The sequence below is a fragment of the Tursiops truncatus genome, chromosome 19 (genome assembly GCF_011762595.2).
Source record: "Tursiops truncatus isolate mTurTru1 chromosome 19, mTurTru1.mat.Y, whole genome shotgun sequence".
Classification (NCBI taxonomy): Eukaryota; Metazoa; Chordata; class Mammalia; order Artiodactyla; family Delphinidae; genus Tursiops; species Tursiops truncatus.
The window spans coordinates 46,432,950-46,456,278 of record NC_047052.1 but is presented as its reverse complement, the minus strand read 5'-3'; the positions used below and the strand labels follow the sequence as shown (position 1 = coordinate 46,456,278).

General features: G+C 55.5%; 2 protein-coding genes and 1 long non-coding RNA gene across 12 annotated transcripts in view; 1 reads left to right on the top strand and 2 right to left on the bottom strand.

Moving 5' to 3' along the window:
• Nucleotides 1-413: 413 nt before the first annotated feature.
• SHKBP1 (SH3KBP1 binding protein 1) lies at nt 414-11,824 on the bottom strand. Of its 4 annotated transcripts, none has more exons than XM_033845152.2 (18): nt 11,671-11,824; nt 11,398-11,451; nt 11,233-11,278; nt 11,053-11,126; nt 10,694-10,752; nt 10,384-10,464; nt 9,254-9,415; nt 9,083-9,173; nt 8,802-8,992; nt 8,101-8,216; nt 7,193-7,280; nt 6,962-7,078; nt 4,329-4,499; nt 3,117-3,272; nt 2,600-2,696; nt 1,354-1,532; nt 953-1,067; nt 414-831 (listed from the first exon to the last, which is right to left on the bottom strand). In XM_033845152.2, the coding sequence occupies exons 1-18, from the start codon at nt 11,754-11,756 to the stop codon at nt 600-602; spliced, it is 2,115 nt and encodes a 704-aa protein (XP_033701043.1). In that variant the 5' UTR covers nt 11,757-11,824; the 3' UTR covers nt 414-599. The 4 variants fall into 4 exon arrangements, with proteins under 4 accessions (XP_033701043.1, XP_033701044.1, XP_073651986.1 ...); XM_033845153.2 differs by having other exon boundaries at nt 953-1,064; XM_073795885.1 differs by lacking the exon at nt 3,117-3,272.
• Nucleotides 11,825-12,182: 358 nt separating this feature from the next.
• LOC101332340 (spectrin beta chain, non-erythrocytic 4) overlaps nt 12,183-23,329 on the bottom strand; it is a 51,105-nt gene continuing 39,958 nt past the window's right edge. For 4 of the 5 annotated variants that reach the window (XM_033844025.2, XM_073795877.1, XM_073795878.1 and 1 more), the window contains 10 exons: nt 22,911-23,155; nt 20,033-20,171; nt 19,855-19,939; nt 19,300-19,496; nt 18,087-18,706; nt 16,930-16,999; nt 15,982-16,274; nt 14,636-14,809; nt 14,451-14,493; nt 12,183-13,224 (listed from right to left, as the gene is read on the bottom strand). In XM_033844025.2, the coding sequence (XP_033699916.2) occupies nt 13,066-13,224; nt 14,451-14,493; nt 14,636-14,809; nt 15,982-16,274; nt 16,930-16,999; nt 18,087-18,706; nt 19,300-19,496; nt 19,855-19,939; nt 20,033-20,171; nt 22,911-23,155 (2,025 nt within the window). In that variant the 3' untranslated portion in view covers nt 12,183-13,065. Of the gene's footprint in view, nt 13,225-14,450; nt 14,494-14,635; nt 14,855-15,981; nt 16,275-16,929; nt 17,000-18,086; nt 18,707-19,299; nt 19,497-19,854; nt 19,940-20,032; nt 20,172-22,910; nt 23,156-23,329 lie in introns of those variants that run through there. The other variant, XM_073795876.1, reaches the window with a different exon arrangement.
• LOC141277150 (uncharacterized) lies at nt 18,072-22,914 on the top strand. Of its 3 annotated transcripts, none has more exons than XR_012327993.1 (3): nt 18,072-18,197; nt 19,340-19,515; nt 22,498-22,914. It is a non-coding gene; the product is annotated as an uncharacterized lncRNA (long non-coding RNA). The 3 variants fall into 3 exon arrangements; XR_012327994.1 differs by lacking the exon at nt 18,072-18,197 and adding an exon at nt 18,565-18,665; XR_012327995.1 differs by lacking the exon at nt 18,072-18,197 and adding an exon at nt 19,085-19,112.

The window sequence follows — 23,329 nt, the reverse complement described above, 5'->3', positions numbered from 1 at the left end:
TGTCAACACGGGGCTGACCTCACTGCCTGGCTCGTGAGGGCACGTGATTAGTTCAGGAATGGCCATCTGATTCAGTTTAAGTCAATGAGAATCAGTCCTGTGATTTTGCTGCTGCTAGAGAGAAAAATGTTGCTAAGGAGCTACCTGGAGTTATCCTGGCACAGAGGGGGGAAAACCTGACTGAGAATGACCCCAGAGGAGAGCAAAGCCAAAAGATGGAAAGATATTCTGGATGAGTGTTTGAGCCCTGGATCCAGCCATGCCTGAAGCCAGAGTGTAAACCAATTCCCCTTCTTTACTTAAACCAGGAGAGACAGATGTTCCCGAATCTACAGCCAGGGACCTGGTTGGGCGCCACGGCTCTCTTACCCTTTCCCTAGGGGTGCCCAAACCCTCTCAGAACGTGACCAAGGTGCTGGCAGTGAGAACTTTATTAGGGAAGGGTGACTTGGGCTCCAGAAAAGGGAGATGATGGGGGCCTAGTAACACTAACCACTCCAAGGAGGCCCTGGCCCTGAACCCAGGACTGTGACAGGAAGCGGGGCAGGCACCTGAGTCCCCCAGGGCCTGGGTATCTCAAGGCACCATGGCAGCCATGTTCAGAAGGAAGTTTCAGTGAGCTTCATCTTGGGGGGTGCAAGGGGGGCCCCGAGACCCGCGGAGGGCCGGGGGGCCGGTGTCGGTGGCCGCCGGGGCTCCGGCCCGCTCCGCACCAGTTCCTGGCAGCGTTCCACGAAGCTGCCTCCCCAGCGGCGCCGGGCCTCAGCCTGTGGGGGGCTCGGGCTCCCACGGCGGCTGGACAGGGAGGCGCTGCTGAAGGCTGAGTGGAGACTGAGGGGGTGATGAGGGTCAGTGCAGGTCATCAGGGTGGAGCTGGGTCCCCCCTGCCCCCAGGCCACCGTGTTCTGCCCTCCGCCTCATTGCTCAGAAGGGGAAGTGGAGTCATGCCTACCTGGTGAGAGAGGTCCGGGGCGAGGGGCTGGGGGGAGCACCCCTGAAGGAAGCCAGCGGTGCTAGTTCGCACTGCTCCAGCTGTTCCAGCAGCTCTTCCTCTGTCAGGCCCCCTGCTGGGGGCGGCAAGGAAGCAGGGTCAGGGGCAAGACAAGGGCACAGGCCAAGAGACAAAGGTCATGTGCAAGGACTGAGGTCGATAGGAGGAAAGATGCAGAGGTCGATGGACAGGGGTCAGAAGCTAAGAAAGAGAGGTTAAAAAGCAAGGGCGAGGAGGGGTTGGGGGCCAGGGAAAGGGGCCAGAGGGCAAGGGCTTGGGGAGGGAGCTCATGGCGAAGGAGGTTGTGGAGAGGGTGCAGGGTGAGTCTGTGGGGCTTGGGACGGGACTGGAGCGGGGCATACCAGGTGCCTGGCCGAGGCCGACCATGGCGGTGGTCAGGTCCCACATGGCCAAGCTGCCATTGGCCTGGCCAGTGAGCAGGTAGCGCCGGGGCCGGGAGCCCAGCCTCCGGGAGCCCTCACACTCGAGCACTGTGAAGGCGGTGGTGGGCGAGCCGTCCACGGAGCGCACGGAGCACACCCTGAGGGGGGAGGGGCAGGGGTCACCTTGGCCACACCAGGGCCTGGCCTGGTCCCTCTTCTCATCTTTATACCCCTCCCAGGCCTCAGTCCCCACCGCCCTTGTGGTTTCAGTTCCTGCTTCTCGGATGAGCACCCAACCCTCTCCATCCCTCCCAAATCTACTGTCTTGGGTTCCAGCCCTGTGGGGACCAGGAGCCTCCTGGATGTCCCCAGCCCCACACACTCACCCTGGGGCTCAAATGGGATTCTTCCCCACACATGTTGCCCTCCCTGTTCCTGTCTCAGGGAGGGCCCAAGACTCATCCTGGGTGCCTCCCTCACTTCCCAGCATTCCCCATGGCCAGCCCCCTCCTCCCCTCCCCATCTGGCCCTGATCAAGCCCTGCCCTCTCCGGCCAGGCATCTGTCCCAGCCTGCTCTCCAACCTCCAGTCCATCCCCCTCAGAGCAGCCATGGCTCCCCAGGACACTCAGGACGGTCTCAGCTCTTCCGTACGATTGGCAAGGCTGCGCCCCTCTGCAGCCCCATTTCTCACCTCTTGGTGCTCCAGCCCCCAGAGACCATGCATGTCCCTGGTTATCCTCTCTGGCCGTTCCAGCCTTTGCACATGCTGCCCCTTCAGCCAGGCACAGACTTTCCCCTCCCTCCTTTCTTCTGCTCATTCCTATTTATCCTCAAGGTCTCTGCTCAGAGACTCCCCTCCAACAGGCCCCCTTCCCAGGCTGGAGCAAGCACCGCCTCTGGGCTCCCACAGCTTCCCGTCCCTCCCCCATCCTGGCCCTCACCCCCCAGCCTGTGCACACACCCCCAGCCCCCAGCCCGGCCCTGACTACACTGGGCGATCTCTGCTTGCGGTCCAGCAGGGGCACCTGGGATTGTTCCAGCTTCACTCCCATCCACACATGTCACACCTTTGATACCCCAAACTCCAAATCTAGGACCAGGCTTGTGCTCCTTCCCAGCCTCTGCTCCTGCGGTGTCCCTTGGCTGGGATGCCCTTCTGACCTCCCTGGCATCTTGCCTTCTCCTCTGACCGCCCCCCCTCCGTCTGACGGGATGGTCCTCACCGCTGACCAGTGGAGGAAAGACGCACGAAGAGCTGGCTGGCATTCGGTACCACCTTCTGAATGAACACTTGCTGGTCGTCCCGCTCGCCGTAGGGGCCTGGGCCAGGGAGAGGGGGGCAGTCAGGGCCAGCTGGGGTCCCTGTGACCTCCAGATCCCAAGACTCTGCCTCCTTCCCCACTGCTGAGCCTCCCCCCCAGGACCAGGTCCCCATCCCCAGGTGGCTAAGGTTGGGCGAGGTCAGACAGGGTTGGGTGTCAGCAACAGTCAGTGCAGTTCAGGCACATCAGGGGCAGGGGGCGGATCCTGGGTCAGCAGGAATCAATGGGGGTAACAGAATTCAACTGGGATAGCTGGGAGTAAGTGGCGGTCAATAGGGGTCAGGTGGTGATGGGTGGAGGTCAACCCCAGTAGCTGGGTGGGTCAAGAGAGGTCTACAGGGGTCAGGAAAGGGATCAGTGGAGGCCAATGGAGGTCAGGCAAGGTCCGTGCGGTGGGGGACCCGGGGCCAGGAGGCACCAATGTCATTGCCAGCACTGCAGCCGCCATGCCCGTCGGCCGATTCCAGCGCCAGGATCTTGAATGAAGCGAGCGGGGTGGAGCCAGGCTGGGTGGAAATCATGCCACGGAAGCGAGTCACAGACCACGTCCGCACGTGGTTGTTGTCGGCACAGACTGAGGAGCCAGGGGGCAGCAGCAGGTCAGGCCCGGCCGTGGCATCACCACTGCCCGACCTTCCTGAGCCCCGGGATGACCTCCTTTCAAAGGTGTCAGGATTCAGGCCCCTCTGAATGCTTCCCTTTCAGAGAATTCTCTCTTCCCCAGAACTCCAAAGAGTTAACAATCCCGGTGGCTCTGCCTCCAAATCATTCCAGGGCCTGATCTCACTTTTCCCTGTCCACTGCTCCCACCTCACCCCTGCCCTGGTCCTGTCCATCTCATCTCCTGCCTGGACCACTGCAGCAGCCTCCTCCTTGGCCTTCCTGCTCCCATCCTGTCCCCACATGCAGTCAGAGGGACCCTGTGAACACCTGTGTCAGGTCACAGCCCTCCTCTGCTGTGAGACCTCCCGCAGCGCCATCTCATTCAGGGTTAAGGACAAAGTCTTCTCCATGGGTTACAAGGTCCCACTGACTTACCCCATCACCCTCCACCCTCTTCCTCACCCACTCCACTCTGGGCCCAGTGGGCCCCTGCTCTTCCTTAGACACACCAAACATCCTCCCACCTCAGAGCCTTTGCAATGCCTGTTCCCTCTGCCTGGAATGCTTGTCCCCACTGACCTGCACTGTTCATTTCTGTTCAGAGCTCCTTCCTCAGGAAGAACTTCCCAAACCATGCACTCTCCAGTGATCCTGGCACTCTCTTGGCCTCTCACATAGCTTTGTTTTTATTCATGGCCCCCATCCCCATTGCCAGATAGTGATTTATATTTTTATTGATTTATTGTCTGCTGCCCCCGCTAAAGCGTCAGCTCCACGAGGTTAGGGACTTGGTCTGTCTTATCACTGTTTCCCCTGTGCCTGGCAATTGCTAAATTGATTAATTTTCCCCTCTCCCTGGCAAATCCACTCTCCCCCAGACTGGTCCCCTTCACGGAATTCTCCAGAGGCCACTCCCCACACACTGTCTCTCCCCAGTATAAACCCTCATCCACCTGGCTTCGTGCTCACAGCTAAGCCATCCCTCCTGCAGGGAGATGGGCTTGTGGGGCAGCTGGCCAACGCTCACCTGAGATGAGGTGCTTCTCTGACAGCATGATCTTGGTGACGGGGCTGCGGTGCACGGTGAAGGTCTGAAAGAGCTGAGGCCCCGAGCCCACGGTCTCGGGATGCTGCACGATGACACGCACACCCCCTGAGCTCGTGCCGTAGGCGATCTCAATCCAGTTCCCACTGTCACCTGGGGAGGGGCCGAGGAGGAAGAGAGGGACAGGGTCACAGAGAGACAGAAACCAAGGCAGAGAGAAGAGGCAACAGACAAAGAACAGATGCAGAGTCAGAAAGTAAAGGGAGAGGGAGAGGTGGAGAGAACAAGGTGGCGAGACGTGGGAAACGGAGGAATGGGAGACAGAGGGACGGGGCAGAGAAACCAGAGACAGAAATTAAGACAGAGAGGGAGACAGATTGACATATGTATACTAATATGTGTAAAATAGATAACTAATAAGAACGTGCTATATAAAAAATAAATTAAAATTTTAAAAAAGACAGAGAGAGGGCTTCCCTGGTGGCGCAGTGGTTGAGAGTCCGCCTGCCAATGCAGGGGACATGGGTTTGTGCCCCGGTCCGGGAAGATCCCACATGCTGAGGAGCAGCTGGGCCCATGAGCCATGGCTGTTGAGCCTGTGCTCCGCAACGGGAGAGGCCACAACAGTGAGAGGCCCGTGTACCGCAAAAAAAAAAAAGAAGACAGAGAGAGACAAAGCTGAGAAGAGGGGGAAGAAAGATAGAAAAATAGAGAAACAGGGAACCAAGAAACAAATCACAGGGAGGGATACAGAGACAGAGACTGACAGAGAGAGAGATGGAATTCGAGAGAAAGACGGAGAAACATAGAAAGGGACATATAAACAAACAGGCCCGGGTTCAGTCTCTTCAGGGAACTAAGATCCTGCAAGCCACATGGTGGGGTGGGGTCAAGCAAACAAACAAAACCAGACAGACAGCAAGGCAAGAAAATGAAACTCGACACAGCGTGCCTGAGGAACTCCCCAACCTTGCCAAATTTCCACAGGGGAAAGGTATGTTGTAACGTCACAAACTTAATGGACCATCTTAGGGAATGTGGGTAAAATGTGGTTTTAATATTTTATGCAGGAGTTAGAAGCAGTGGATTCAGGTTATGAATAGCAACATGGATGGATATTTAACCTAGGGCAGGATGCACAAAAGTAAGATATATAAACTGAGTTATATACCCCATACCATTTATGCAAATTCAAAAACATGCCCATATTATCCATTTTGTAAGGACACAAACAAATGAAAATATAAATGCTAAACGTGACAGAACAGTGGCACGTGGTGAGGAGGGGGATGGGGAGGAAAGGAGTAAATCAATGACATAAGAAAGGGGCCTTAGGAATCCCCTGGCAGTCCAGTGGTTGGGGCTCCGCGCTCTCACGGCCAAGGGCCTGGGCTCAATCCCTGGTCAGGGAACTAAGATCCCACAAGCCACACAGTGTGGCCAAATAAATAAATAAATACAGTTTAAAAAAAGAAAGGGGCCTTATGTGATGACATGCTGTGAAGTTAAGTTTATTATTAGTTTACGCCTGCTAGAAAAAAATGCACTGTGACCCCTACCTCACGCCATACCTAAAAGTTAATTTGAAATGGAACAGAAACCTACGTGTAAAAGCTAAAACTGCAAAGCTTCTAGAAGAAAACATAGGGAAAAATCTTCACAACCTGGGGGTAGGGTAAGAGATCTTAAGCTCCAAAAAAGCACTAACCATTAAAAGAAATTAATCGTTAACCAAAGTGAAAAAAGTCAGACACAAAAAGCCACACACTGCATGATTCCATTTACATTAAATGTCTAGAACAGGCAAATCCAGAGAGACAGAAAGTGGATCAGAGGTGTCCAGGCGCTGCCAGGAGGGAGGACTGGGGTGTGACTGCTAACGAGCGTGGGTTGTTTTGGGGGCTGATAAAAACGTTCTGGAATTAGACAGTGGTGATGGTGGTACCACTTTGTGAATCTACTAAAATTACTCAGTTGTGAATTTTCTGGTATGGGAATTATAGCTCAGAAAAAACAAACAAAAAAACTATTTCTCTGCATTTACCATCAAGAAAACAAAACACAAAGACTGTCTCAAGGGAGAGAACTCAGCTTCATCCACTGTAACACATGCATCCTCTTTTTGGTTGACTGTTTATGTTTTTTGGATTTTGTTTGTTTTGGGTTTTTGTTTGTTGTTGTTGTTGTTGCTGTTTTGGGGTGTGTGTGTGTGCGTTTGGCCACGCTACACAGCTTATGGGATTTTAGTTTCCGACTAGGAATCGAACCTGGGCCCTTGGTAGTGAGAACCTGGAGTCCTAACCACTGGGCCGCCTGGGAATTCCCGAGACATGCATCCTCTTTGTTTCAGGAGCGTGCAAGCAGCACGCCCTAATCACGGATATGGGAAAGAAACACCAAGATCAACAACTAGAGGTCAATTTTGCCCCTGGTGAAGAGGCCCGCCATGGTGGAGCGCCTAGAACAGTGCCTATATGTAAGTGGTGCTCAGTAACTGTTGAATGACTGTATGAGTTGAATCTGTCTGCTTCTCCATAAATCTCACTGGGTCATGCTACACAAGTGATGGGGAGACAGCTCCGGGCTGCAGGGCAGGGAGCTGAGCTATAGCTTACTGGTCTTTGGAGTGAGGTAGACACTCAGGGCTGTGACTCCATCCTCCGCCGGGTCCCGGTAGAGCTCGCTGACAAGGAGGTCATTGTCCTTCATGCGCAGGGGGAATTTCTGCACATCTGGGGTGAACAGGGAGGATAGAGTGGGTTTGTTCAAGGTACCCCAGCCTTTCCCCTCCTCTCCCACCTCTCAGGGGAGGTTCTCAGGCAGCTGGGGTGCCAGCTCCTGCTCACCCACGTAGTAGATGGAGCCGTTGTTGCAGCCCAGGAGGAGGAAGGAGCCTGCAGCATCGTAACTGGTGATGGGCTGCACCTCCTGGACCTGGGGGCGGGGCGGGGTGGGCTGTGGCCATGGTGCCGTCCCTTCCTGCCTTTGCCTCTGCAGTACCCCCCCCCCCGCAGGCCCATGCCTCCCTGCTCCAGCACCCTCCCTCCAGTTTCTAGGCCCACTCCTCCCCAGCCTTGCCTGCTCCAGGCCTGCATCATCGGCGTCTGTCTCTGAATGGCTCTTGGTTGGCGCTGCTGTCTCGTGGCCTCTCCTTGACTCTGTATTTCTGACATTTCTTTATTCATCTCCCTCTTTCTCTCTGTGTCCCTTCATCTACTACAGTCATTTAGTCCTGGTTTCTCTCCATCCACCCTCTTTCTGTCTCTCTGGCACCTCTGACCTCCTGTTTCTATTTGTCTGTTTCTCTCCATCTCTGTTTCTTTCTCTGTCCTTTCTCTGTTTGTCTGTCTCTCTCAGCCGAACGCTCACACTTTAGAAAACAACGCTGTGGGTGTATTTTCTGTTTTATATGTTGGACAGAGCTTGGGGCGAGTGCAGAGAGAATGACGGACGTTTGCACGTCTGTCTCTGGGTTTCCGCCTCCTCTACCATCTCCCCTCACCCGGTCTCCCACCCAGTGTCTGGAGAACCCTCTCTTCCTTTCCAAACCCACCATCCTTCACGTCAGCCACGAAGGCCTCCTGGATCCTCCTTTGGCCTTTATCATACCCCATCCTACCCCACCACTGGATCTGGCCCACTGCTGGGTCCCCTGGTTCTCTCCAGGTCGGGTGGGGCAGAAAGGAACCCCTCCCTGGGTCTGACTGGTCTGGGCACCCGAGAAAGAGGCAGCCAGGCTGGCCAGTGCCCTGACCTGCCAGTGCTTGGTGACGGCATTCCACACCCCGATGCGCCCCGTGTGGCTTGTGGCGATGAGCTGGTTCCCGACGAAGAATAAGGCCTCCACAGGCACGCCCAGATGGAAGACTCCTGCACAGGGTGAGGAAGGCTGAGCCAGGACCCCCTTTCACGGGGGAGAAGAGGGGTGGCAGGAAGAACTCCAAGGGCCAGAGGATTCAACTTGGTCAGAGAATCTTTACAGGCTAGAGGATTCCAGCAGGAATTACAGAGGATTACAACGGGCCAGATTCCTGCTGCGGCGTGGGACTCTAACAGGGTGTGGAATTCTAACACAGCTAAGATTTTCAACAAAGGCAAAAAACTCTATGGGCGGCAGAGGATTCTCACGAGGATTAAGATTTGTTAGCGAACTAGTCTAGGGAGTCAGATTTCTAACGGGAACAGATTCTAACAGGTCTGGGATTGCACTGGCATGGAGAATTCTACCCAAGCAAAGAGATCTAACAGGGCAGTGAATTCTGACGGAGGAGAGAATTGTATGTGGGTGGATTTTTCTACCAGACCAACGAATGCTAACAGGATACGGAATTCTAAAGGGCTGGAGCAGCCTAATAACGCAAAGAGAATTGTGGCCCGTGGGCTGTTTTAACAGGCCACAAGTTGGAGTAGAATTCTAAAGGGCAAAAGGGTTCTGGAAAAAGCCTGGTGCCATACCTATCTCAGAGCCGCCGCCTTCTGCCTGCAGAGCCCACAGCAGAATCTCGCTGCCCGTGGCTGCTGCCACCATCTTGTCATGCTCACCCAGGGCCCCACTGAGCACCCGGGCTGTGAGTGCCAGTCGCTCTATGGGCCAGTCCAGGCGGGGACTGGAAAACACCAGCTGCCAGCCAGAGGCTTCCTTCAGCCTGGAAGATTGAGGGACGTCGTGAACCCTCACCCTGAGCCCTCCCCATCAACAGGGCTTAAGGTGTCCTCCCACCACCCTCCCTGAGCACCTATAGCAGACAAGAAACTGGGTATAGGCCACGGCGATCCAGTTGTGGTGTCCACACACCAGGCGCACCATTCCCGGCTCCTCTGGTAGCCCTTGTGGGGAAAGGCAGGGATCAGGGCAGGGTCACAGGGGCCCACTGGCTGCCCCAGTCTCCCAAGAGACAGAAATGTACCTGATGGGGAGGGAGGGGCTTTCTCATCTAGCATTCGGCCCAGCAGCCCTGCATTGCCCAGGTTGGGGGGCATCGTGTTGCTCCGTCGAACAGGGGCTGGGCGTCCCCCTCCTTGCTGGGGCCCCACCAGGCTATGCCTGTTCCGCCGCTTCACCGGGAACACTGTGGCAGGGAGAAGGGGCAGAGTGACAATCATTGTAATAATTGTAATAATTGTCACATAGCAAGCACTTAAAGTGTGCCAGATGCTGATTTTGCCACGTGGGTAGCATCGTCTCCTAGAGAAAAGGTTTTCGGTGGTGCAGGGACATGGCGTTAAATGAGACTGAATCACACAGCGAGCTGCTCCCTTTTCAGTTCCTTTGAGCCCATCACAAAGAAAGAATCAGTTTGGGGCTGCCACGATATTAATACCTCTTCAATATTTGGCAATCTTTCCTTTTAAGAAATGGAAGCCTGTCTCATTGGCAGACAACAGCATCTACCCAGAGTTTAATTACACTGTTATGTTTGGGGTTTATTTCACGTCTACTTATTTATGGCATGAAGGTAGTGACAAAAAGCTTCTGTTTAAAACAATTAAAAAAAAAACAGGGTCAAACTAAGTTAAGAGAACAATACGTCTTCATATTTGACAAACTTCATGAAGGCAGTAGATCTTGACTGAAGTTAGGGAAACAAAGCCATAAACTGAATTTCCCCACTCTGTTCCTTCTACCTATCAGCAAAGCCTAGTAGATTACAGTTCCCAATAACCACGGGTGCATATTTTCCATGGCCAGTGGGCTGGCTGCTCCATGGAGATTATAGTCAATAACTCTCCTTCTGTATTTCTCCCCTCCATGCAAGGGACACCAGTTCTCCCTAAGCCTCCCTACGAGGAAATCAAACCTGGACTACAACTCCCATTGGGCTCTAGGGTAAGCTTCTGAGCCTCAGGGGGACTAGCTTGGCCCATTGCCTCATTGGAAATGCTGTTTCTTACTTCCTTTCCAAGCATCAGTCCAAGCATTTGATATAGAACTACAAATCCCATAGTGTCTCAGGGCCCACAGCTCAGGCACCCAAGAGCTGCAGCCTTATGGGAAATGTAGTCTTTAGCCCCCCCTCCATTCCTTAGTAGTTCCCACCTGGTGGAGGCAGGTAACCATTGAAGAGGACGTTTCCGCAAGAAGATCGATCCAACTCTTCCCGAAGCTGCAGACGACGAACTAAGACGGAAGGACTCAAAGGCTGGGACTTGGAGAACACTGAGGCAGATTCCTTTCCCCCTCCCCCATCTCTTTCTCCACAGAATATCACCACCCTCCTGAGACCCAGGACCAAACCCAGGGCTCTCAGCTCTAACCCAACCTTCTTTCAGGAGAGAGGCGAAAGGGGGAGCATCACTAGTGAGCTGGTTTTCTATGGGATGAGGATGCTAAAGGGGGCCCCACTTACCCAGAGGAGTGAGTCCATAGAACTGGGCTTCGTGGAGGAGGCTGGAACCGTGGATACCCCTGGGTAGTAGAATTGACTAGGGGTCAGGGTCTGGGGAGTGGGAGTGGACAGAGAATGCTGAGGACGAAGTTTTCAAAACTGCACAGAGAATCTCAAGAGGTAGAAAATTTTGATTGGATCAAGATTCTAAGGTGAAAATGTGTGTGTATGTGTGTGTGTGTGTTTTGTGGGGGAGAATTCTAAGGACGCATAATTTAAATATGATCAAGGAGCTTAAGTGAACATTCTGAGGGGAAGAAGAGACTTCGGGGGGGGGCGGTGAAGACGGTGGGGGACTCCCCTTTATCTTCCATGCCAACCTGGGGTCCAACTCTTTGGTGCGCAGGAAGTTGAGGATAGGGGCGAAGACGGTGGGGTCCCTGTCGATGAAGATCTGCGGGGAAGGGAGGCAGAGGATAGATAGGGCAAAGAGCCGGGCTGAGTGCGGATCCTGTCCCTCCTCCTACCGGCCGCCCCATATCAGCTCTTGCTCTACTCACGGCTCCGGTCTCATCTTTCAGTGTTGAGATGCGTCCGCTCAGAAGACTGCAGGGAGGGGACGCAGAGCAGGTGTCACGGGCCGGGGTGTGTGTGTGAGGGGGAGATTAGGTCTCCCCATACCCTCTCCTTCCGCCCCCCCACCCCAAACTCGCTCTCCCAATCACCTGGAGAAGAAGGAGTCTGGGATCCAGGTGAGAGTCTGGCGAGAGGTACTGAATCTGTGCGGGGACCGTGAGCGGACGCGAGATGATGAGGAATGGGGCCCCCAATCTCAACCCGGTGAGTTCCCTTCCTTCCCCCAGCACCCATCCAGGCTCCCCACCTCCAGCAGGGGGCGGAGCAATCCCTGATGGACAGGAATTCCCCCGGTAGAGGCGGGTACTCCCACCCCGTTCCCCGTTCCTGAGAGTAGCGCCTCAGGAAACTCCTACACTCACCTTTTGCCTCCCACGTTCAGATGAATCACCTCCCCGGGAGGTCCCCGACCTGGGACCCCGTCTGCTGCAGGGGCCGCGGCTGCCATGGCCCCCGGGTTAGCCGGCCGGCCTGCACCCGCTTCCGGGTGTGGATCCCGCCCCGCCCCCACCGGGTGCTCATTGGGCAGGAGACTCCCGGAGCCACCGGCGATTGGGTAAAGCGCTCACCCGTCGCAGTTAATTTCTCCGCCTCCTTAAAGGGTCCCGCCTTTCCTGTCCTGGACGGGACGGACCGAACGGCTCCTTTGGGGAAGTTTAGTTACCACGGATAGCAAAACGTTCCTCCATCCCTCTGGGGTTCCCGATTTAGGAATGGCATCTAGGTGATTCGTCGGGGACACGTGTTTAGACCTCGAAATTAGTCCACACCAAGAGGGACATCTAAATGTTCTCCGCAAAACAGTTTCTTCCCCTCGCCCCACCCAGTCCTCCTGGGCGCAGCCCATGAAACGCGAAAAAACCAGCACAGACCGTCAAAGCCAAAGGATTTATTATAGGTACACAGAGTGCGCGCCTGCCACACTCCCCCACACCCCTGGGTCCCAGCGGCTTCTCCAGGTGGCCATGGGGGCTGCCCACAACCCGGTTCCCCCACTCCCCAGGGAAGTGCTCCAGCCAGAAGCATGCAGGGGGAGGGCTTCCCCTCGCCCCTCCCCTCCCGAAGTGGCATTTACAGCTGGAGGGGGGAGGAGAGAGGAAGACAGTTTTGAGCTCTGACGCCCCTCCCATTAAAAGCCTTCGCGGATGCGGGGCGGGGGGAGGAGGAGGTCGACGTTTTGCAAAAATAAACTAAGTCAGGAATTAACCGCATGGCTCTGAGACGGCGGAGTTCGGGGGCTAGGGCCCCTTCACTCCCCCTTCCCAGACAGAGATCAAGGCAGCATTGGAAGTGAGGTAAAGGCGGGGAGGGGGGCGTCCCCTCCCCACCCCCTAGCACCCTGGATGGTCCAGGGGACCTCACCAGCGCCCCCATGCCCATCCCTAGGGCGGGAATTATCGCCCCTACCACCCCAGCTTCTTGGGGCTGGATCTGGGCATTCGGGCAGGGAGCTTGGTTCAACTGGCCCCTTACCCGCCCCCCCAACAAGCTCAGTTATTGCATAAAAATAATGGAGCCCCAGCACCTGGGGTGGAGGTGGCGAGCGGGAAGGGGCCGAGATATGGCTATAGGGGCAGCAATCCCCCCACCACTTCTTGGGGTGCAGGAGAAGTCCCCTCCTTTCCGGTGCCGGTCAGGGCGCGTCCGCAGTGTTGGTGGGACTAGGGCCTCCAGCCCCTGCGGAAGAGAAAGTGTCTTTGTGCCCACAGTACGGGGAGGAGGGGCGGGGAGGTGAGTCAGGCCCTGCGGGTGGGAAGTCACTTCCGGCGCCCGCTGGCCCTGCGCTCCCCCGCCTCCCGCTTGGGATTGCCCTCGTCTGTGGACGACGTGGTGGGTTGTGTCTGGCCCCAGCGGGCGACCTCGGCGTGTTCCCCCACCGAGGCGGCCACAGCCTCCAGCCAGCCGTTCATCTCCTCCTGGAGAGAGAAACAGGACACAGTCTATATTCGGAAGAGAAGAGACTGATGAATCTAGAATCAGACTGCCCACTCTGAACCTAAGTTTCCTCATCTATTAAATGGATAATAATAACAATAACAGTAATGATGATGATGATGTACATAGTTACATAGCACTTATTTTGTGCCTAGCTCTGTCCTAAGCACTTTTGTGGATTAATTCACTTCATCCTATGCATTTGGATTATATCTAACTCCCACTATAGAGATAAACAGCAGGAAGCAATAATATCAGCAGAGACAAAGCACTGTAATTTTACAGGCCCTGTAAGTGCTCTCTACCTGTATCAACTTATTTAATTCTCACAATAATCCTATGATGGAAAACTATTTTTATCTCCATTTTAAAGATAAGTAAAAGAGGCATGGAGGGAAGAAAGGCCTACTTCATAGCCTCTTGTGATGATGAATGAGGTAACAAGTGTTACTATTTTCAGCATCTCTTCAAACCACCTCCATGCCTGCTCCTCCTCCCCTGACCTCTCCCCTTAGCCCCAGTCCCAAGGTCCACTCACATTCTTGTCTCTCACCCACCTCCTCCTCCCCTCCCCACAGGCCTGCCCTAATCCAGCCTTGTGGTCTCCCACTTGGGTTCCTGCCCTGGCCACCTCCTGTGCTCCACACCTCCACTCTCACCCTCTCCAATCTACCCTGCACATGGTAACCAAATGGATCTTTCTTATGCATCACTGTAACCCTCCCTTGCTCAAAACTCTGCCATGGCTCCCTAGTGCCCTTAGAATAAACTCCAGCCTCCGAATGACCCATGGTGTCGTTAGAGATCCAGCCTCTGGGAACCTTTCTGAGAACTTTCCTCCTTGAACTCTCTCCTCCAGCACAGTTAACCCTTTGCGATTCTGTACTTCTGGTTCTTTGCACTTGTAGTTCATCTTTTTTTTTTTTTTTTTAAGCTAACTCCCTCCCAACTTTCCAGTTTCATCTCAGAGGCCAAGGCAAGGAGGTTGGACGTTGTCCTGGGGCCTCCAGGCCAGCCCCTGATCTTCCACCTCCCCCCAGCTAGATTAGAAACTTCTGGTTTCTCATTGCCCATGGGCTTTCCCAGTTCAGCCCTGGTAACTCTGGCTTGTGCTTCTCCTCTTCACAGCCCCATCACTCTGGGCCAGGAGTCAGCCAGCCAGATGGTTCCTGAGGTCGAATAGGGGAGAGAAAGGAACAGATCTCACCTCATCTTTAGCCTGGAGCAAAAACTCACTGCCGTCCTGGGTTCTGTGGGAGAGGACACAGGATCTAGGGGCTCTGAGGCAGAGGCCCAGCCCACCCATCCACCAACCGTCCAGGGAAGCAGGGTATTGCTGGGAGGGGGAAGGTGGGTCTTGGACCCTCCCTCTTGCCCATTGAGGGGGCTCACTGGAGCTTGAAGACGTGCTTCTTTTTCTTGTAGTCACTAGCCACCTCGCTGGTGGCCTTGTGCAGGCTGAGCAGTGGCTCCCCGCCATGCGTGCCCCCCGATGCTGGGCCCTTGGCGTCCTTGTAGAAGCCCAGCTCCCCCTTGCTGAGCACGCAGTACAGGCTCACCCACGACCTGGGGTGACGACATGGGGCTCAAGGCAGAGTCGCAGCACTCTGCCTGAGTACTCTTCATTAATACCCTTCGTGGGCTGAATATGCTTGAGCCTTCCTCGCCGGGACCTTTGCCCTAGTTGGGCCACACACCTGGAGTGCTCTTCCTTATGGCAGCTGCTGAGCTGAGAGGAGGGTCTAAGTCTCTGGGTACCAAGCCTTTGTCCAGGCTGGCCCCTGCTGGGGTTGGCCTTCCTTATCCCCTCCCACACTGAATTTCCTGAAGGCAACACTTAAGCTGTCTCCTCCACAGGCCTCTGCTTGGGCATGTTCCTCGCCACTCCTCCACCACCCCCACCCCGAACCCCGAATTCCCTGAAGGGAGATCTATTAGTCTATTGGTCTACTATCTGGAGTGAGGAATTCTTGTCTCCCCATTCAGCGGAAGCCCCAACCGAGGAGGAAGTCTCCCACGATCAAAATACATCCAGGTGCCTCTGTTTATTCCCACCTTGCTCTCAGCACAAGGAGGAAAGACTACCTCCACAGGCAAAACCTCAATCTGTTCTGCCCAACTCCTTCTGCTTGTTCAACCTTTCCCTTATGGGCTCCACCTCTCCCCAGATTCTGCCTCTCAGTTGGACAAAAAAGGGTTGGACAATCCGGAGCTGGACTCCAAGAGTAGACACATCACTGTTAGGCCCCCATCTGGAAACCTATATGAGGTGCCCCCCACCCCTCAGCCCTCAGTTTGGGATCCGCCCCTTATCAGGCCCTTCCTCAATTTGAAATTGAAATAAATGAACCCACCCCACTCACTGGTTGAAGGACCTCTCCAGGCTCCACCTCGCGAGCCTTGAGAACCCTCTAGACGAGACCCCACACCGTTTGCTATTAGCTCTAGTTAACTCTTGGGTTGGTTGCTATGAGATTGGGTAGTAATAACTTTTTCTTCAGGCCCCGCCCCCATCTAAGCTCCACCCACTCACCCATTGGACGCACTAACCTTAAGCCTCGCTCCTCCGGTTCATTGATTGATTCTTTGACGTTAAGGCCCCCTTTTCAGGCCTCGCCTACCCCGCCACGCGTTGGGCGCCCTAAAGTTTAGCCCCACCGCCCTCTTCAGACCCACTTATTCATTCATTCGACCCTGAGCTTGGGACCCGCCTTCCAAAGCCCCGCCCACACGCTCACCGGTTGGACGACTTGCGGTTAGCGTCGAGCTCGCGCTTGCGCAGCAGGAAGCCCTCGTGCTGCACTGTATGAGTGGGCGGTGGCGGAGGCGCGGGGGCGGAGCTGCCCTGGGCCGGGGCGGACCGCGAGCGCCGGCTTCCCCCGCCCTCACCACCCTCTCGGGGCCGCGGCCGCCGTCGCGGCTTGGGCCGGTCCCGCGCCCGCGGCCGGTCCGGCCGAGGTGTCCGCTCGGGCGGCTCAAGCCCGTTGGGCAGGCGGCCGGGGGGAAGCTCGCGAGGCTGAGGCAGCGACGGCTGTGTGAAGGGAGGGGGAAGAGGGGTGCTGTCCATAGTGGGGTGTGGGAGCCATCTGTCTGGGGGAACTCACAGGTCTGGGGGTCCCATCTGTCTGCAGGGCAATCTGTCTTGAAGGCGAGTATGGGAGGATCTCAGGGTTGGAGGCCCAACTCTTAAGGGCTCCCCCGGTCTTGGGAGTGGGTCTGTCAGGACTCCTACGTTTGGAATCCCTCTCTACCTTAGGGGGAAGGGAGTTAGACCTATGGAGGTAGGGAGTGCAGGCAGGTAGATGTCCCAGCATCTTTGTAGGAGGAATCTGGGGCCTCCTGTGTGCGTACGGCTGTCCGTAAGGAAATTTGAGACCCCCATTGGGCTAGAGAAAAAGTCCAGGACAGATGTGGGAAGAGTCTGGAGTCTACTTGTGTGTGTGTGTGTGTGTGTGTGTGTGTGTGTGTGTGTAGGGCGGTAGGAGTCTCTTAGGTCGGTGGCCTCATCTTTCGAAGGGAGAAAATTTCAGATTGTGGGAGGCATCTGGGAGCCCTCTCCATCCCCTGAGAGCCTCTGCAGGGTTCAGATAGGGGGGCAGGGCTAGGCACTGGTGTTTTTGGGATTCTGACTCCGGTGCTGAGGAGAGGGGCCCCCATACCCCCACCCACACCGAGGCTCAACTTACCCCAACAGGGAGCCCTGGGCCTGCCTCCTTCTCCTGCAGCTGCTCCACAATGTCAGCCAGGGTGGCCTTCCTGGAGGTGGGGGGGGGGGGGGGGCCACAGAAAGACCCAATGGAACTGGGATGGCTTCTCCCAGAGACCAGCCTGGCTGGCCAGAGGAGCCTCAACCTCTTAGCCTGAGATGCCGGGTCCCTGTCCACTTCTGCAGCTGCCTGTCTCAGATGTCTGCCTTACACACCACAGGTGCTCAGCACATGTCTGCCAAACGGAAGATGGAACCTCTCTCCCCTCTTGAGTTTTAAGCAACACAGAGACCAAAATGCAAACTGGTGCCTTCAAGCCTTTGAACATACTGTTGCCTTTTCCCACCCACCCCCTAAGCTTTCAAGCTCCCTGGGCTTCCCCCATCCCAGCCCTGATCATTCTGGGTCACACTCTCTGGTGACAAGTCTGTTTCCCCCACTGGACTGTGAGCCCCATGAAAGCAGGGCTGGAGCTGGTTGGGTCATTGCTCTCCCCAGCACATACTACACACAGAGTGGGCACTCAGCCAATGTTCACGAAATACAAAATTAAAAGGGGTCAGGAAGTCACTGTCACTGAAACGTATTTGACCGAAGGCCTCTTTCTGGGGACACAGCTGGTTGAAGTGATGTGCACAGCACACTCAGGATTCTGAAAGGCCTGGGTTCCAGTCATGCTTCACCCAAGCTGAGTGACTTGCCCTCTGTGAGCCTCAGTTGCTCCATCCATAAAATGGATATGATTACAGCACCCAGTTTATAAGGTTGAGAGAGACTGTGATAAAGGGTCTTAACTCCAATCAGGGAGGTGATGGTTCCACCATTAGCCCAGTGGAGAAACTGAGATGCAGAGAGGATAAAATCCCTGCCCAGGGTCATCCAGGGGATTTGATGCAGGGGTCAGAAACTCAGTAGCAGAGAACCTGCACCTGGAGGAAGCCACTGCCACTGTGGGATAGTGGAAATGACTCCCAACCTCTTCCAGCCTCAGTTTACATCTCTGCAGAACGGGTGCCACAAATGTATCTCCCTCCCTAGGCAGTTCTGAGCCCGGAAGCCCTCTCCGCTGGGCCTGTGCGGCTCCAGGAGCTCTCCGTGTTCCCCTTCCTCCACTCCCTGGGCACATGGGGCCTCACCCCTTGGCCAGGTCTCCTCTGGTGGGCATCTCCTGTTCGCTGGACTCCTGCCGCTCCAACCGCCGCTCCCGCCGCTCGCGCCGCCTCTCCATCTGCTCGTAGCGGCCCAGGGTAAGGCTGTGTGCCACTTCATGTTCCGTTGACTCCGGCCGCTCTGGCCGCCGCCTCCGCGCAGCCTCCTCAGATTGCTCGGCCGATTCCTGCCGCTCCTGCCGCCGCCTCCTGGGCAGCTCCTCCACGCGATCAGCGGACTCCTGGCGCTCTGGCCGCGGCCGGACCTGCTCCGCTGCCGCGGGGGCCCCAGGGGTCTCCGCGGCGTCCTCTGGTGCAGCCGGCAGGGCCGTGGGCTCCACCCTCGCCGGGACCTCCGGCAGCCGGTCGATGCGCGGCTGGAGGCGCTCCGGCTTGAGCTCCTGGCGCACGTACCCCACCCGGGTCCGCACCTCGGCCGAGAGCGTGTCCGAGGCCCGGCGGGCCAGGGGCTCCAAGCCCCTCTCATAGCCCCCTGGTCGCAGCAGGGGCGCAGCCTTGGCCGCCAGTTCCGTAGGGTCTCCAAAGAACTTGCGCCCCAGTAGTGGGGTGGGTGGCTGCTTGCTCTGTTCTGCCTTGAGTTTCTCGATCTGGGGACAGAGGGGCCAGGCTCAGGCGGAAAGGCGGGGTGGGGGCGGGGCCTAGGAAGGTGGCTCTGGGTCGTCTGCCTCACCATCTAGTTTATTAGTTATTAGTGAAAAAGCAAGGTTGTCCAGGGCTGTCTCTGCCAGGAGCTTAATTCCTATCTTCTCCTGCAAACACCTAGGGTTCTTTTAAGAATTGGCTAAATCATCACTTTCTCTAGGTGCCTTTCTGCCCCCCCCCATTGCCTCCTTCCTTCCAGACCTTAAGACTTTTAATTACAATGGTCTCTTCTCCTCATTTTTCAAGTCTCAGATCAGACTCCCCCAGGCCAAGACAAGTGTTTCTGGGCTCTCATGTCCCCCTGTGCTTCCCCCATCCTAGCCCTGGACTGTCATTGGTGACAGGTGACAGGTCTGTCCCCTACCCCCTTCAACCCTCTCCCCCCACCCCCGTCCCCCCCCCCCCCGGGACTGGGAGCCCAATGAGGGTGTGTCCCGGCTCTCATTCAACACAGCGCTGAGCCCCTGTGTTTGTCTCATACAGAGAGATGGGTGTGGAGCCGTGGGAGGGGCGCTGGGGCAGGAAATGGGGTGCTGACCGTGGTCAGGCGCCGTAGAGAGCTGAACCTTTCTTCCCAGGCCGCAGCCGCTTTGCGGAAGGCCTCGTGTCGCCGGATAAGCTGCTCCACCTCGTCCACGCTGCTCCCCAGCTCCCGGCTCTGCAGGAGCGGCTCCTGGGCCGTCAGCCAGGCATCAGCCACCACTGCCTCCTGGGCAAACTGGTGCACTTCCAGCACTGAGGAGAGACATTTGGGGTAAGGGTGCTGGGGGCACCTGTGGGCCCTTCACAGGGGCACTGGCTATTTTTTCTGGCCTTCCACACCCCCTCTGGTTTCCCAGCCCTGACCGCTCTGGGCTCTGCAGGAAGGAGAGAGGCGGGGGCTATTTCTGAGGGCACCAGCTTCTCCCCTAGGTGTCTGCCATCAGGGAGTCAATGATAGGGCAGCCCCCTTGTCCACCCTCCCAGGCCTTCATGTTTGCTGCTGAGGACCCATGGGGTGTGCAAAGTATGACTGTCACCCTCTGGGCTTTTCCTGACACGCCGGGGCATATCCCTGTGCCCTTGAGCCACGTGTGTCTGGGGCCCCACTCACTCTGCTGCAGCCACTCCCAATGGCGGTCCCACTTGTCCGACACCTCCTCCTTCCTGGTTCCCAGCTTGTCCAGCTGTGCCTGGATCTGGGAGTGGCGGGTGGGTAGGGAGAGGCGTCAGGGGTGGCTCCCACCCCGATGGGCATAGATGGCAGAGGGAGACCCCTGCTCCCCTCCCACCTCATCAGCCACGGCACTCTTGTTGAGCAGCAGAGAGCGCCCCAGCTCCTGGCAGGCTGTCAGCTCGGGCACCCGTGCCTCCAGCTCAGTCTTCAGGCCCTGGTGGTAGTTCATGAGCACCTCCACCGATGACACGTCCCTACAGTGGGTGGTGGGTAGGAATCTGAGCCATGGGCCGCCTCCCTCGACCTCCCCCACCCCTCCACGTACGCAGCTCCTGATAAGCCCAAATCCCTGAGCTGGGATTCCACACCACCTCGGGACACCCCCCTCCCATGATCAAGTTCTCAAGGGCCAATCTTCTTCACTGATTCAATGATTCCAACTTTCCCAGAGGGCTAAAATGTCCCACTTTGGTGATTCTAACCTAGAATTTCAAGATCCAATTTTTCTAATTTTCTAAAGCTATACTTCTGAAGCTTCCACTAACCAATGATTCTAACCTAAGGCTGTGCTGTCCCATATGGTAACCACTAGACATGTGTGGCAGGTGAGCACTTGAAGTGTGGCTGGTCTGACTTGAGATGTGTTCAAGTGTAAAGCAGACACCATATTTTGAAGATTTAGTATAAAGAAGAAGGTAAAATTATCTCAATAATTTTAATATTGACTACATGTTGAAGTAACAATATTTGGGGTATAATGGGTTAAATAAAATGAATTACTAAAATTAATTTTCACTTGCTTCTCTTTACTTTTTCTAATGTGGTTACAAGAAAATCTTTTTTTTTTTTTGCGGTACACAGGCCTCCCACTGCTGCGGCCTCTCCCGTTGCGGAGCACAGGCTCTAGACGCGCAGGCCCAGGGGCCATGGCTCACGGGCCCAGCTGCTCCGCAGCACGTGGGATCCTCGCGGACCGGGGCACGAACCCATTGTCACCCGCATCGGCAGGCGGACTCTCAACCACTGCGCCACCAGGGAAGCCCAAGAAAATCTTAAGTTATATATGTGGCTCACATCTGTGGCCTGCATTGTATAACTATTGGACAGTGCCGTTCTAAGCTGTTATACGGTCAAAGCAAATTCCACATTTCTGAAGGTTCTGTCAGTCAACAAGTGTAGCTTTATAAGTCTTAATATGTCCAGGGACTTCTCTGGTGGTCCAGTGGTTAGGACTCCACGCTTTCACTGCTGAGGGCCTGGGTTCGATCCCTGGTTAGGGAACTAGGATCCCACAAGCCACACGGTGCAGGGGGAAAAAAAAAAAAGACTTAATATGTCCAAATTTATTTCTGATGGTCCCACATTGTAATGATTCCTACCTAAGACTTAGTATGCCTAGAACAATCTCCCTGATTCTCCCCTATCTCCCAAATGTACCCTCCCCGAAACTGTCTACCTCAGTAAATTCACCCATCATTCATCCGTGACTCTTCTTTTTCCCTCAGCCCCTTAAGCTAATCCATCAGTCAAGACTGGACATTTATAACTTGAAAACATACTCTGTGAAATGATATGAAATCTGAGATTTGTTTTAAAATAACTCCGTCAAGGGTGGAGGAGACGTGGGGGAGTGTATAGATGAAGATGGGCCAGGTGTTCACTGTACACACGTGGGTTCCCTATGTGTTACTGCTACATCTGTGTAGAGTTGAAATTTTCCATAATGAAAAGATTTTTTTCAATTCCTAAAATCAATCATGCTGCCTCATTTCTTCAACGGCCACACTGGGCCAAGCCAACATCACCTCTCACTTGGGTGATGGCGGCAGCCTCCTGACTGGCCTACCTGCTTCCACCCTGGCTCTCCATCATCTACTTGTCACAGGTACCTGGAGTGATCTTTCTCAAATGTGTATCATATCACATCACTCCCCTGCCCTAAGTTCTCCCATGGCTCCCATCTCACTCCAAGCAAAGGGAAACTCCTCACCATGCCCTATGGCCCCTCTGACGTCATTTCCTACCATTCCCCACTCTCCCCCCTCACTCCATCCAGCCACAAGGACCACCTAGCCTTTGCTGAAACATGTTTAACGACAGCCTACCTCAGGGCCTTTGCACTTGCTGATCCCTCCACCTGGAAGACCCTTCCCCCCAGAACTTTACCCAACTCACGATCACTTCACTCAGGTCCCCTTACCTTGCTCTATTTTTCTTTTATTACTCTCTGAAATAACATCACGTGTTTGTTTATTTACTTATCTGTTGCCTGCTTCCTCCCTCAGAATGTAAGCTGCATCAGGGCAGGGGCTGGACCTTGCTCACCATCTGGCGTACAGTAGGCATCAATAAATATTTGCTGAGTAAACGAACGCAGGCTCAAGGGCCTACAGTTCACAAAAACAATGTTATGTATCCACCACTCTCCAGGCCCTTGTTTTCCTGGACGCACTGCTGGGCTAACATTTCCCAGCCTCCCTGGCAGATAGGTTGGGACCACTGAGCCAACAGAACATGAGTGCAGGTTTAATCCCTAAAAGCTCCCACGGTATCCTCTCACTTTCTTTTTCTCATCTGTAGCTGGATGCAGAAGGTCCAGCAAATCACCCCAGGGCTGATGATGGAAGAACACTGGCTCCCAATCACCGTGGGACAGGCTTCTGCTGGATACTTATATCGAACTGTTATGTGAGCAATAAATCAGTGCCTACTAGGTTAAGCCTCCAGTACACCTCCCTGTCCCTATCTTGAGTCAGCCCATTCCATGCTGCGACCCCTCCACAAAGGCAGGAGGATGCACTGTGCTCTGAGCCCCAATGCCAGGCCTGACAAGGGGTCTTAAAACACAAGAAGCATGTGGAACAGTGCATGGTAGGCAGAGGTGCTACACAGGTATTGGCTATTGTGATTTCTTTTATGGGAAGGGGACTGCTGATGGGCTGGGGGTTGCTGCCCAAAGGCAGGTAAGAAGCCCAAGGTGGGATGAGGGGCACCTGGGCTTGTCAGCTGCCCCAATCTGGCCGGCGATGCCATCCATCCAGGAGAGCAGGTCACGGGCCTGGCTGTGGAATCGCAGGGCGTCAGCCGTGGAGCTCACGTGCAGGCGGGCATCCTCGCAGGCTGCCAGCAGCTCCTTCCAGCCCAGCAGCACCTCCTGCTCCCGGCTGGCGATGGCCTCCGCGTACTCGCCCGCGTACACCGTCCGCAGCTGGGCTGCCCCCTCCTGGAGCTGCCGTACCTGAGGGGCATGCCAGGTCGAGCACCAGCCCTCCACGGGGTCCAGGCTCCACCCTCTCTTTCCCCCATCTGCTGGCTGGATGCAGAGCCTAAAGAAGTAAGGAGCCTGCACCCTTGAGATTCCAACTGGGTTTCATTCCTATCCGCTGCCTGATTTCTTTTTGACTTTCCCACT